Source organism: Doryrhamphus excisus, chromosome 18, assembly GCF_030265055.1.
Source record: "Doryrhamphus excisus isolate RoL2022-K1 chromosome 18, RoL_Dexc_1.0, whole genome shotgun sequence".
NCBI lineage: Eukaryota > Metazoa > Chordata > Actinopteri > Syngnathiformes > Syngnathidae > Doryrhamphus > Doryrhamphus excisus.
In genome coordinates, this window is record NC_080483.1 from 873795 (window position 1) to 887500 (window position 13706).

At 40.8% G+C, this 13706-nt stretch overlaps 1 protein-coding gene across 1 annotated transcript in view; it reads left to right on the plus strand.

Moving 5' to 3' along the window:
• Positions 1-153: 153 nt before the first annotated feature.
• The window catches only part of fancd2 (FA complementation group D2), a 39829-nt gene continuing 26276 nt past the window's right edge, over positions 154-13706 (plus strand). Inside the window, exons 1-23 of the mRNA XM_058055774.1 lie at positions 154-318; positions 544-613; positions 893-1027; positions 1111-1178; positions 3070-3176; positions 3261-3321; positions 4817-4869; positions 4943-5021; positions 5097-5221; positions 5285-5372; positions 6141-6245; positions 8172-8272; positions 8368-8479; positions 8564-8599; positions 10580-10726; positions 10802-10936; positions 11004-11135; positions 11343-11447; positions 11541-11650; positions 11727-11781; positions 11850-11969; positions 13346-13419; positions 13499-13642. Of these exons, the coding sequence (XP_057911757.1) occupies positions 544-613; positions 893-1027; positions 1111-1178; positions 3070-3176; positions 3261-3321; positions 4817-4869; positions 4943-5021; positions 5097-5221; positions 5285-5372; positions 6141-6245; positions 8172-8272; positions 8368-8479; positions 8564-8599; positions 10580-10726; positions 10802-10936; positions 11004-11135; positions 11343-11447; positions 11541-11650; positions 11727-11781; positions 11850-11969; positions 13346-13419; positions 13499-13642 (2162 nt within the window). The 5' untranslated portion in view covers positions 154-318. The remainder of the gene's footprint in view (positions 319-543; positions 614-892; positions 1028-1110; positions 1179-3069; positions 3177-3260; positions 3322-4816; positions 4870-4942; positions 5022-5096; positions 5222-5284; positions 5373-6140; positions 6246-8171; positions 8273-8367; positions 8480-8563; positions 8600-10579; positions 10727-10801; positions 10937-11003; positions 11136-11342; positions 11448-11540; positions 11651-11726; positions 11782-11849; positions 11970-13345; positions 13420-13498; positions 13643-13706) is intronic.

Genomic DNA, 13706 nt, shown 5'->3' on the forward strand with positions numbered 1-13706 from the left:
AGGCACCGCCCAACAAACAGCACAGTGTGTATAACGTAAGCTCCTTTAAGTTAGAAACAGTCTCTAAGTAAACTTCTTGTTGATGTATAAATAAAATTGATTTTTAAATTTCACAACGGGGAATTTGAGATATTCAACGTTTATCTCATGTATACTACCTTTAGTTTTGTCATTTCACGTTTTACGGTGTTAGCCAAATGCAGACGCTCTCTTGACGCTGACCGATGACGTACAACAGATTGGCGCGAAATTATGTTTTGTAACTAGTGTATGGCGGCGTGATCGTCGTTGGTGTGGGTCCACCGGAACTTTTAAACGGTGCGTAATGCGGCTGGGTTTGTAACAGTTTTGATAACCAGAAGAGTAACAAACTTAGAGTTGTTAAATCTATATGTCACCCCTTCATTATAAGCTTCTCTCGTCTAAAGGCTAACGTTAGCAATAGCACAATGTTACTAACTAATGGAATCAGTACCGTAGTGGCTGTTACTAACCTGGTCACGTAGTATAGAAAATAAACTTTACAACTTTGTATCTTATCAGATGATGCGGAAAAGGCGAAGCTCCACTGTGGACAATGCGGAGAAACACGCCCACGCCCCCGCCGCTGCCAGTAAGACAACATCCATACATTTTCTTTATACAGTTTACCCTCACTTGGGTCGCGGGAATGCTGGAGCCTATCCCAGCTGTCATACCTTACCAATCACAGTAGCCGACTCTACGGTGGCTCATATGGGACAAATGTCAGAAATAAACACCATGAAGTAAATGTGGGAAATGCTGCACATGGCAACACACACCCTCAAAGCCCAGAACAACTGCATGAAAGAAATGGTGCACACTCACAAAAACACAATGACCTTGAACGCCATAATTTATGCGTTCACAGAGGCGAAGAAGAGTCGCACAGGTGGCCGTCAGACTAAGGCGCCCGCACCGGACGAGAGCATGGAGAGTGTATTCGGTGTGTTTCTACGAGAGGCGGGTGTCACCTTGAAACGAGGCGGCACGGCCAACGAGATCTGTGAGTTTTTTAAAAAAACACACATAGTCTTGGATAAATGTCATCCACCGTTTATTTATGCTGGTGTGTATTACTCCGTCCAGCTGTTGACCAGGTGGTGTTCCAGAAAAGGATCCAGAAAAAGCTACAGAAGAGCCCGAGATACCCCGGTGTGAGTATACGTACTTCTCTACTATGTAATTTACGGATTTTTACTTGGGGGGACTGAAGCCCAATCTTGACCCCGGTCGGGGAAAAGGAGGCTGCGGGATACAAGCGCATTGACCACGAGGAGAAGAATGCAGATTTACCCCTCGATTTCTGGAGTATTTTATGAAAAGCGGTATATTATAGTGCCCCACTGGGATCTACTGTCATTTAAAAAGAAGTCAGCAAGGTGGGACCCCCTGGTGGGACATGTTAGGTGTACGCTGTACTGCGATCTGGATCAGATCAGGATGATGGTTTTGCCATTACAACTTGTGGTCCTGTTTACAAACAATACATTGGATAGCAAAAAAACAAGGCGTTGGGGCTGAGTAATTTCCATTAAGAGAGTAGTTGAAAAATATAAATAATACATCATTATACAGTATAGTGCAGGGGTGGGCAAACTTTTTGACTTGTGGGCCGCACTGATTTAACAACATTGACGGGGGGGGCAGACTATAATATTTTACACGTAACGGTCAATTTTTACACGTATATTTCACACACGTTTTATATGTAAAAGTGTCATGCAATGTGCTATATGTGCACTTTGAAATTATTTATTTGATATGAAGTGTGTTAGAAATTAAATGTATAATAATAATAATTATTATTATTTTTATTTAGTACTATTATTAATTAATATCATTAATATTAATAATTATTTTTAATTTAATATTATTATTAATTAACATTATTAATGGTAATAATTAATAATATTTTATTGATTGTATTATTAATATAATTATTATTTATTTAATATTATTGGAAAATATATCTTTTTTATATTTATTATTATTATTATTATGTGCTTGTGTCCCTTTTTTTAGGAGCATTTTGTAAACAACAGACCACATCAAATAACGAAATTGATAAACCAGCTACTTCAACCATCAAAAGGTTGGCTCAAGCCATGATGTCAGGTTATATGTTGAGTTTAAATTAAATACTTTGGAAAGAACAGGCGGGCCGTATTCAATCACTTGGCGGGCCGGATGTGGCCCCCGGGCCGTAGTTTGCCCACCCCTGGTATAGTGTATAATTTTAAAAAAAGGTATATGTATCATGTCAAGTAGGTCTGGTTTGTCATTGAATTAGTGTCAATATACAAGGTATTATACTTCTCAAATTTGCTATTAATTATAAGTTTTAGGTATTAAAAACTGTACAAACAAACCACACCTTTTGAGGTGAAAAAATGTAGATTAGATATTAGAGATGATATTTTTTTTTTACTTTACCGATACCGAAAGATTTATGCTTCTCAACATTGATATGAGGACCAGAATATAGAGGGGAGGGAGCCACCTGGTGTGACCCAGCAAGGTGCACTGTATTTGGGTACACACTCCAAGCAGCCGTTGTGCCGCAATGGGGGTCTGGAGAACCAGAGTATAGAGGGGAGGGAGCCACCTGGTGTGGCCCAGCAAGGTGCACCGTATTCGGACACATGCTCCAAGCACGCGCTGTGCCCCTATGGAGGTCAGGAAACCCAGAATTTAGAGGGCAGGGAGCGACCTTGTATGGCCCAGCAAGGTGCACTGTATTCGGACACACGCCCCAAGTAGCCAGTGTGACGCCATGGGGGTCTGGAGAACCAGAGTATAGAGGGGAGGGAGCCACTTGGTGTGGCCCAGCAAGGTGCACTGTATTTGGGTATACACTCCAAGCAGCCGTTGTTCCGCAATGGGGGTCTGGAGAACCAGAGTATAGAGGGGAGGGAGCCACCTGGTGTGGCCCAGCAAGGTGCACCGTATTCGGACACATGCTCCAAGCAGGCGCTGTGCCCCTATGGAGGTCAGGAAACCCAGAATTTATATATATTATTGTGAAGTAACAAAGGCGTTGCTCAGATTGTGCAGGAATTCATCAGTGGATTGGAGTCGTATATTGAGGATGCTGACAGATTTCGGAATTGCCTTCTTCCTTGTGTCCCGAGACTGCCCGATGGAGATTCCAGGTATAGAGTAGCTGTCATTCACATTGAAAGTCAAGATAAAAGGAAGTTTTAAAAAAAAATATGAATGTTTTCTTCTCTTGGCAGCTCCGTCAGCTCCTTCCAGGAGAGCCTGCTACGCATGTTGTTGGGGATTGAGATGCTTCAGGTACCAGGATGGATACAGTAAACCTCGGATATATCGGATTCAATTGTTCCCACTGGTTTTGTCCGATATAAGCGAAATCCGTTAAATGCGTATACCGGAAAATGTCCGTTTTACGCATATATGGGATTTATATCCGGTATATGCGTAAATGGGATTTTATCCGTTATAAAAAGGCACTTCCTTGACTATGTTTCCAATGTACCTGGACGCGCAGGCAACGCTGCAAACGCTGCAAATGACGTCGTATAGCGGCCTGTCACCATTCGGATTCGAATCGGAGCGCCACGATGCGGCCATCCGATATATGCCAGGGAAATTTCATGGAAATGCATTGGAACGGGACTGGAGATTTTGTCCGAAATAGGCGAAATCCGTTATAAAAAATCCGATATATGCAATGAATTTTTATTGGAAATGCATTACAGAAAAATTGGTTCTTTTTTATCTGTCCGTTGTGAGCGAATTTCCAATATATCCGAGGTTTACAATCTTAAACATGTTTTGGAAAACAATCATGCAGAAATGTGGGTGAAAAACTGCTGTCATTTTATAAGAATAAAGACTTAAAGCTCTAATTTAGAAGACGAGGCGCAGTCACAGCGCACCTACGCACCAAATTACAGGCCAAAATATTAAAACTGGTAATATTGAAATATTTAGCATTTTTTTTACATCATAATATTATGACAAAACAAAACAAAACAAACGCTTTTTGGGTAAATTAGGTTGTGGGAAAAAGTTATGAATGTGAGATTTCCAACATGGGACGTTTTTTTTTTAACCCCTGTAGCGTTGCTGAAGTCAAATGGCGTGTTGCCGCTGGTTGGTGTCGAGATCTGTTGGGGTGATAGATTTTTGGGAGCGGCATTGGAACGGGACTGGAGATTTTGTCCGAAATAGGCGAAATCCGTTATAAAAAATCCGATATATGCAATGAATTTTTATTGGAAATGCATTACAGAAATTTTTTTTTTTTTTTTATCTGTCCGTTGTGAGCGAATTTCCAATATATCCGAGTCCGATATATCCGAGGTTTACTGTATTATCTCGCAATTTGGACTTTTTATCTGATGATTATGACTTATCATAATAATGAGCTCATAACTTTGACTTTTTTTTCATTATTATTACTTTTTATGTTGTGATTTTTACTTTATTTTTATTCAGTTTTTATCTCATAATTAGGACTTTCTATCTCGTGATTATGGCTTTCCTATCCCATAGTTATAACTTTTTATCTTTAGGACCTAGTGTTAACATTTCTCAAAAACAAAAACGGAACGGGACTGGAGATTTTGTCCGAAATAGGCGAAATCCGTTATAAAAAATCCGATATATGCAATGAATTTTTATTGGAAATGCATTACAGAAAAATCGGTTCTTTTTTTATCTGTCCGTTGTGAGCGAATTTCCGATATATCCGAGGTTTACTGTACAAATAAAATGGAATAGAAAAAAGTGGAATGTCTAATAATCTGCTTTTCCCTGCTTGTAGACTCTGATCATTAACACCTTGCTTGAGAAACTCCCTGAATATATGCTCAGTAGGTCAGTACTTCATGTTCAGGTACGTTTGATGCCGTTTTGTTTCAACGTAACGTTGCCGTCGTGTGTGTCTCAGCACCGACGAGGCCGGACTCAGTATTCCACGTCTCATCATCAACCAGCTCAAATGGCTGGACAGAGTTGTGGACTGCAAGGTACTTTATCGTACGTTCTTCATCTGATGGCCTCCGGTGGGCTTCAGCGTACGTGTCCGTGTGCTTACATCTCAGGACCTGGCAACCAAGCTCATGGAGCTGCTGTCTGCCGCACCCGTGGACGTGCAGCGTGACATCATCAGCAGCCTGCCGGAGATACTGGAAGACTCCCTGCACAACGACATCGCCCGGGAGCTGGAGTATGTGCCGTCGAGTATCAGCTATGCTAGCAGACGTGCATGTTTATTAACATTTCCCTGCAGGTCTTTACTGAAGGAGAGCACTCAGTTGACGGTGGCCATCTTGGATGCCCTCTCAAGCCTGAACCTCAGCTCTGCATTACTCACTGAGGTACTTAAATCTTAACTCCGACGTGGAGTTAGTATGTGCACATCTTTTTTTGTCATTTTTACATGAATGTTTGATATATGTATCTCCTGAGCGAAATTTTGAAGTAAAAAAATGTCAAGAATGTACATTTTGCATTTTTGGATCTTCAGGAGGTTCTTGGTAGAACTTCAAAACACAAAAGAATAAAAAAAATGTAAGTAAGGAATGTATTGCAAATAAGCATTAGAGAGAAATTTGCAGAAAAATTAAAAAAACTAAACCTCCAGAAAAATATATCTGGGCATGCTTGATGCCAGTGTTTCCAGGAAGCTACTGGGAATGTTGCTCCAGGTGCTGAAGATGGCTGAAGATGGCAAATCTCCATTGGATTTAAATGATAGGAAGACGCAGGATGGTCCAAAAGAGTCAGCTTATTCCTCTTCAAGAAGTTCTTGGTCAAGTGTTGGACCAGGGCCTTCAGCCCCCTCCACCGTTTGACGCCCCCGCACCACATGAAGCTCCACTGTTCCATTGAAGGATAATAATATTGGAAAACATCTCAGATGTGATCTCCTTGGAAGCCATCGGGACCGTCCAGGGAGAAGAAAACTTTCTTCCACGTTCCAATGTCCCATGTTTGGTGTTCTCCTGGTGTTCTCCTGCTCATTCCAAATGCCGTGCAGCCCTCCTTAAGATCCAACAGGACAAAATATCCATTCTTGTATTTTTCCGACTGCTCTCGACGTTTTGATCAGGGATGAATATACTGTACTGTTCCTATCTTGTCAGGTTCGCGGAGCAGTTATGTCCACCGTGGCTGCCGTGCAGCTGGAAGACCTGCCCGTGGTGGTCAAGTTCATCCTTCACTCCGTCTCAGCTTCTGATGCGTATGAGGTCAGGAGCACCACGCCTAGCGCATGCTGTCTGTGTAGTGTGTTGATGAAACGCCATCCGCGATGTGATCTCCGGTCACATGGTTGACGGTGGAAATCCCGCAACGTGCTCTAGCTCATTGGATCTAGCTCAATTGTGGACATTTGTCACATTTCTTATACTCCATTAGAGAGCCTACATAGAAAATACATCGTTTCAATACAGCAAAACCATCAATGAAGACAATAATATAGTGGTCTGGGCAAGGCTGGGCCACATTTCCAAAAAAAAACAAAAAAACGCATTTATTAAAAACAGAAAAATATACAAACTTTTTCAGTGTTTGGTTCCGATTTTCTACAATAAAAGCTCTGATAAAACATTCCACTGTTCTCAAATACAGTAAACCTGGGATATATCGGACTCGGATATATCGGAAATTCGCTCACAACGGACAGATAAAAAAGAAGCGATTTTTCTGTAATGCATTTCCAATAAAAATTCATTGCATATATCGGATTTTTTATAACGGATTTCGCCTATTTCGGACAAAATCTCCAGTCCCGTTCCAATGCATTTGCATGAAATTTCCCTGGCATATATCGGATGGCCGCATCGTGGCGCTCCGATTCGAATCCGAATGGTGACAGGCCGCTATACGACGTCATTTGCAGCGTTTGCAGCGTTGCCTGCGCGTCCAGGTACATTGGAAACATAGTCAAGGAAGTGCCTTTTTATAACGGATAAAATCCCATTTACGCATATACCGGATATAAATCCCATATATGCGTAAAACGGACATTTTCCGGTATACGCATATAACGGATTTCGCTTATATCGGACAAAACCAGTGGGAACAATTGAATCCGATATATCCGAGGTTTACTGTATCTTACTTTTTATTTTTCTGCACAAAATAAGATGAAAAATAAATAAACAAATCAAGAATAAAGAAAATCAATCAATCAGTAATAAATAAATATAATAATAATAATAAAAAGTTAAGAAAGCACATATAGTTGGTGGGTAGACAAATGATTTTTTTCATATTAAAATGAACAAAGCATTATTAGAGCCCTGTAGACATGACAAAACACGACTATAGTCACATTTATACTCTTTTTATTTACAACATATTGCGCAACTGCAGGGTCTCGAGACACATGCTAACTCGCAAACTAGAGAGCTAGCCACCTAAACGGTAGCCTTCAAGTTATTTCCTTTCAACTTAAATAGCCAAGAACTTACCACTTCCACACGGATAGGGAGGATAACTATTAACAGTTATTTAACCTTTAACATGAACATGAATCAAACGTAATCATTTTTTCTGGGTACATGATACCATACAGCATCCATATCAAACTTAAACATTAAACTTTCATATCGAGGCGGGGGCCTCAAACTAGTGTCCTGCGGGCCACGTGTTTAAGACCCCTGGTCTTGAGACACATGCTAACTCGCAAACTGGAGAGCTAGCCACCTAAACGGTAGCCTTCAAGTTATTTCCTTTCAACTTAAATAACCAAAAACTTACCACTTCCACACGGATAGGGAGGATAACTATTAACAGTTATTTAACCTTTAACATGAACATGAATCAAACGTAATCATTTTTTCTGGGTACATGATACCATACAGCATCCATATCAAACATTAAACTTTCATATCAAGGCGGGGGCCTCAAACTAGTGTCCTGCGGGCCACATTTGGCCCGCGGGCCACATGTTTAAGACCCCTGATTTAAGGGAAATGGTCCATTTCCTGGTCTATGGTTATCGTCAATGGCGTCACAAAAAAGAAGCTCAAGTCTCATGATTTCGCCGATGCACACATGAGGATGTTCTCTGTTGTTGATGTTCTCTGATGGTCACTGTGGAGGTGTGGAGGTGGCATCATACCGAGAGCCGTTTGCAGTGTCTCACCATTGTGTGTGTGTGTGGACAGGTGGTGTGTAGCCTTCGTAAGAAACTGGAACTGGAGCAGTGTCTTCTCGCTCCTGTACTCCAAGCGTCCCAAAGCCGCCTGAAGAACAAAGTAGCAGCAGCGTAGGTATCACGGGCAAACAGTACGAAGCACAAATGCATGATGAAGAACTCGTCATGGGGAGCACAGTCGGGACCGGTGCGGTTCTGTGTTTCAGGTCCAGGTCCCCAACAGCTGCCAAGGGCAGCCAGGACGTCGTGACGCTGATCGTGGATGCCATCAAGTCGGCAGTGCGCTTCCAGAAGACTCTATCTGAAGCCTGGCTCAAGGTGCTCAATTGGGATTTATGCCCTATCTCTTTTATACGCAAAGCGGTCTTTATATCCAAAGTGACTTGGTTGCTGTTTTGACAGGCGATCGAGTCTGTAGAAGAAGTGGAGGACCACAAGGTGAAGTTTGCATAGTTTATTGATTTTTTTTATTATAATGCGGTGCTGTTGTACTCCACCCCAAACTACAGCCAAGGTAAAAATAACCTCAATAATCCCTCACTTATGACGCTTAACTGGCTTCAGACCCCACAGTGATAAGTGAATTCCATGAAGTGGAATTCTTTATTTATACATTTGTAGATAGAGCATAAAATACCTGTTTATGACCTTGTGAATACACATTTTAACATTAGAGCCCTCTAGAAATGGAATAACACCACTATAGTTACCTGTACATTCCTATTACCCAATATACAATACCGCTCAAACGTTTGGGATCACTTTCAAATTTTTTTTTTCCCAAAAAAAAACATTTTCATGCATTACACAAACAATTTTTTTCCATTTCACAAACATTTTTTTTTTTTTTACAATGAAAATGAATGAGATGATTTTCAAAGAAGGATGTATATTTTTGCATAGAGGCCTACTATCACAACAACTGTCAGTCTCTGCATCAATCTCCTGGTATGGCTGCTAATCCAAGTTCATCATTTTATAAGGATATTTATAAGGCTAATAGATTATTAGAAAACCTATTTAAAAAAAAAAATCTCTTACCATGCTAAGAAAGACAAAGACGCCTCACAGGTCGTCACCTGGCAGCTGTAATCAATAGAAACCGTCAAACTCCAGTGTCAGTATCAACAGTGAATCAATCAATCAAACTTTATTTGTAGAGCACTTTTCATACATAGAATGTAGCACAAAGTGCTTAAAGAGAAAGACAACAACAAGACACATATACACACACACTCGCACAGACACACACAAAAAGTGAAATATATAAGAACATTAATAAAAACTAAAATAAGCATGTGTAAAACTACAAAACAAAAGGTATAAGGTAAAAGGTATAAAATAATCATTAGATAAAAGTCAAGTTCAAAAGTAAAAAAAAAAAAAAAGAGTATACTAGGAGCAAGAGTTAAAAGCTAAATTAAATAAATGGGTCTTGAACCTATTTTTAAAAATCTCAACGGTGACTTCAGGATGCCGGACTTGCTGGATATTTGAAACTACACATGTAGATATGCTAAGTTATATATATTTCAAGGGAAAAACTGCATTTTAGCTTTGAGGTGGTTAATAAAAAGCGTATTACTAGTATGAATTATTTGTTTTTTCCTTCAACAATTTTTGTTTTTTTCATCTTGACGTTGTCCCCAGAACAACCTAATTTTCCCAAAATCAATTTTTTTTCTTTCTTATATTAGGACTTTCCAAAAAAACAAAACCCCAACCTCTTATATATATCTCTGATATTTCAATATTAAAATGACTCATAATGTCATCATCATATTACAGCTTCATTCTCCTGAAATTGTGCATTTTTTTCAGAATATTTTCACTTTTTTCTTGTAAAATTACAGATATTTTTTTTCCCAACTATTTGAACTTTTCTTTGGTCAATTTGCTTCTCCTAATGATGACTTATTGCCATAATATTTTGAATTTTGGACTTTTTCTGAAGTCTAATTTCACAACTTTATTTGTTTTGTGTTTTTTTCATATGATTTCGACTTAAAACACCTATTTTCTTATACTTAGGATGTCAATTTTATGGTACTAAAGTGATGTTATTTTTTCCCCTCATGTGCTTAGAACCTTATTCTTAAAAAATGACTTTTTTTCTTGGGAAAATTACTTTAAATTTACTTCCTGCGGTGGTCATAACTGGTCACATAACTGGTACATTACTGCCATCTAGTGACCAGTGTAGAATTCTACATATCATTTCAATACCTTATATATATATATATTTTTTAGCCATATTTAGGCATATAAATTCTCAATTTAGGCAATAAAATACACACATAAATATTCATATTTTGGCTAATAATTGAATCTATTCTTGCAATACAATAAGATGAAGCTACAACATTGGAAGAGCAAAGCTATGTGAGATAACTAATTGCTAAATAATCAACCAATCAGGTGATAGATCTGCTGGTGCTCTTCATCCTCCACTCCACCAACGCCAACCAGAGTCGACGGGGGTCCGAACGGGTGTTGAAGGTCAAAGTGCGCAGCGGCCAGATCCCCGAGACGCTGCTGCAGAAGACCTTCAAGGACAACACGCAGGCAAGCGCCTTTTCCCGTCATGTGACTTATGATTGACACGTACGGTTTGTCTGATGTCTGATCTTGGGCTTCCAGGTCCTGAGAGGGTATTTCCCGTCCATCCTAGCGCTCGCTCAGAGCTTGCTGCGTTCGCCGGACCCCTGCGTGGTGCCGTTTGGCGGTCTCATGTATCGACATTCATTCTCTGCTTTTGATTCGTACTGCCAGCAGGTGGATGTTCTGTTCGATTCCCACTACCAGCATCGCATGTTACATCTGCCCTGCGCTTTGTCCAAAGGAGGTGGTGGGCTGCTTGGTGACCCACGTGTGCAGCGGCGTCGACGGCGAGGTGGACATGGCTCTGGAGCTGCTTTGCGGCCTGGTGACGGAACAAGCTTCAGCGATGGGGGCCTATGCCGTTTTTGTCAAGGTCAGTTGGGAACGCCAGAGAATTTTTGTTTCTTCTACCCTTTCATGACAAAATGCAGACAGGGATTGTGATTATTATCTGATTCTTCCTACTCCTTTCAGGATAGGATAGATAATGCAAATGTAAACATGTGACTTGTGAAGCACGTCTGAAACAATTCCGCCGTATTACATACCATTAATTCGTAAAAGGAATTCCTTCCTGCAGGGAATTTTGGACTACCTGGATAACCTCACCCCACAGCAGATTCGCCGACTTTTCCATCTTCTGAGCAGGCTGGCGTTTGGATCGCAGCAAGGCTCCCACATCCAGGTCCCCGCTATCATTTCACTCATTATTGTCCCCGGGTGGGGGTGTGGGGGGGGGGCTTTTTTTAACACCACCGTTTTTCACTTCCCACCTCAGGATGATATGCACATTGTGATCCGCAAGCAGCTCTCCAGCACCGTGCCCAAGTACAAACGGATCGGGATCATCGGCGCCGTGATGATCATAGGCAGCATGGGGGCGCTCAGGTAAGGGCTCGCCCTCACTTGATGTTCCGTCATGTCTTTTTTTTTATTTCTCCGTCACGCCCTTTGCACCATCCAGGCCGAAAGACACAGACGCTCACGACGGCTCGTTATCACCCGAGACGTTCAGACAGGTAAACAGTCTGGTCTTCTGGTCTTCGTTTCAGGTTCTTCCACCTCATGTATGACGTTTGTGTTGCAGTTGTCGGCTCTTTTGGAGCTGGTGCAGTCCAGCAGCGAGACTTCGCCCGAAGCGTCAGCTCTTTACTACGATGAGCTGGCTAATCTGATACAGACCTCCACCCTGGACCCACAAGTGCAGGTGGGAGACTATGAAAGTACAGTACTTGTACAGTACTACTTATTCACGAATGAGCCGTTTTTGATGCATCAGTGGTTAAAATTGGTTAAAAACTGTGGAACTCGTTACTGGACAATTTTTTTTTATACGCTGTCACACAATAACACAGCAACCAATGTTTATGTAAGTTTGTACTTTTGAAAATAGCAAAAAAAAAAAATCCAATATGCTAATTTACCTTACTAGTAATGCTAACATGGTTGCTGGTAACATGTTAACACTAAACATAAAAACACTGTCAATATAAGCTTATAATTTTAAAGGCCCAAAAAAAGCTAACATGTTATTTTTTTTAAATTAGCATTTTTAAATGCTAATTTACTAGTAATGCTAATATGGTGGCTGGTAACACGTTAACACTAAACATAAAAACACTGTCAATATAAGCTTATAACTTTAAAGGCCCAGAAAAAAGCTAACATGCTAATTTTAACTTGTTAGCAATGCTAACATGCTAACTGTTAGCAATGCTAACATGCTAACTGTTAGCAATGCTAACATGCTAACTGTTAGCAATGCTAACATGCTAACTGTTAGCAATGCTAACATGCTAACTGTTAGCAATGCTAACATGCTAACTGTTAGCAAGGCTAACATGCTAACTGCCAGCAAGGCTAACATGCTAACTGTCAGCAAGGCTAACATGCTAACTGTCAGCAAGGCTAACATGCTAACTGTCAGCAATGCTAACTGTCAGCAATGCTAACTGTTAGCAATGCTAACATGCTAACTGTTAGCAATGCTAACATGCTAACTGTTAGCAATGCTAACATGCTAACTGTTAGCAATGCTAACATGCTAACTGTTAGCAATGCTAGCTGTTAGCAATGCTAACATGCTAGCTGTTAGCAATGCTAGCTGTTAGCAATGCTGACATGCTAGCTGTTAGCAATGCTAACACGCGGCATAGGAGCACTTACTCTTACTCTCTATATAAGTTTTTCTACATATGAAAATGGCTTAAATGCTAACATGCTAACATGTCAACTGTTAGCATACTAACATTGAACATGAAATGAATTCTTTTGGAGATAAAGTATCTATCCTTTTACGTTTGCTGAAAAACCCAATAAATCTATTTGTGCATTTTTGCAGATATTTTGTTGATATTTTTCATTTTGTAAAAGGCTAAAACCAATCCAATATGATACAAGTTATATACTGCCAATTTTTCTTGTGGCGTTTTTTTTTTCAGATGGGCAAGATTATAAAACCAAATATGTTGATCTTGGAGAAAAATAGTTCATTATGAGTAAGAGTTGATTGTGTGATGATGCTGTGCTGCTTAAACGAGTGAGGTGATGAAATGTAGTCTGTGTTCTCGTCCTCGTGCACAGGAGAAGATCAGCAAGAGAGTCTTAGACGACTTCCAGGGTGACTTTGTTGTGGACCTGGGTCCAGACATCCAAGGGTGGGTGAGCGGCAGTCGGAGCCAACAACGTCAGCTAATGCTGCTGCTGAGCTAATGGCGTCCCGTTCTCCGCTCTCAGGTCCTTCCCCTTCCCGCCCCGCGTCATGTACGACCTGGACGAGGAGGACAGCCAAGGGGGCATCGCCGTCAACCTGATGCCCCTGCTGGCCCAGGACGTCCACTGCAAGGCGGAGCGGCGTGGTTGCGACAAGAAGGACAACAAGTCAGTCACCTCACACTCGTCTGCTTTGTGACTTTGCAATGTCTCTTTTTTTTATCTTCTCCCA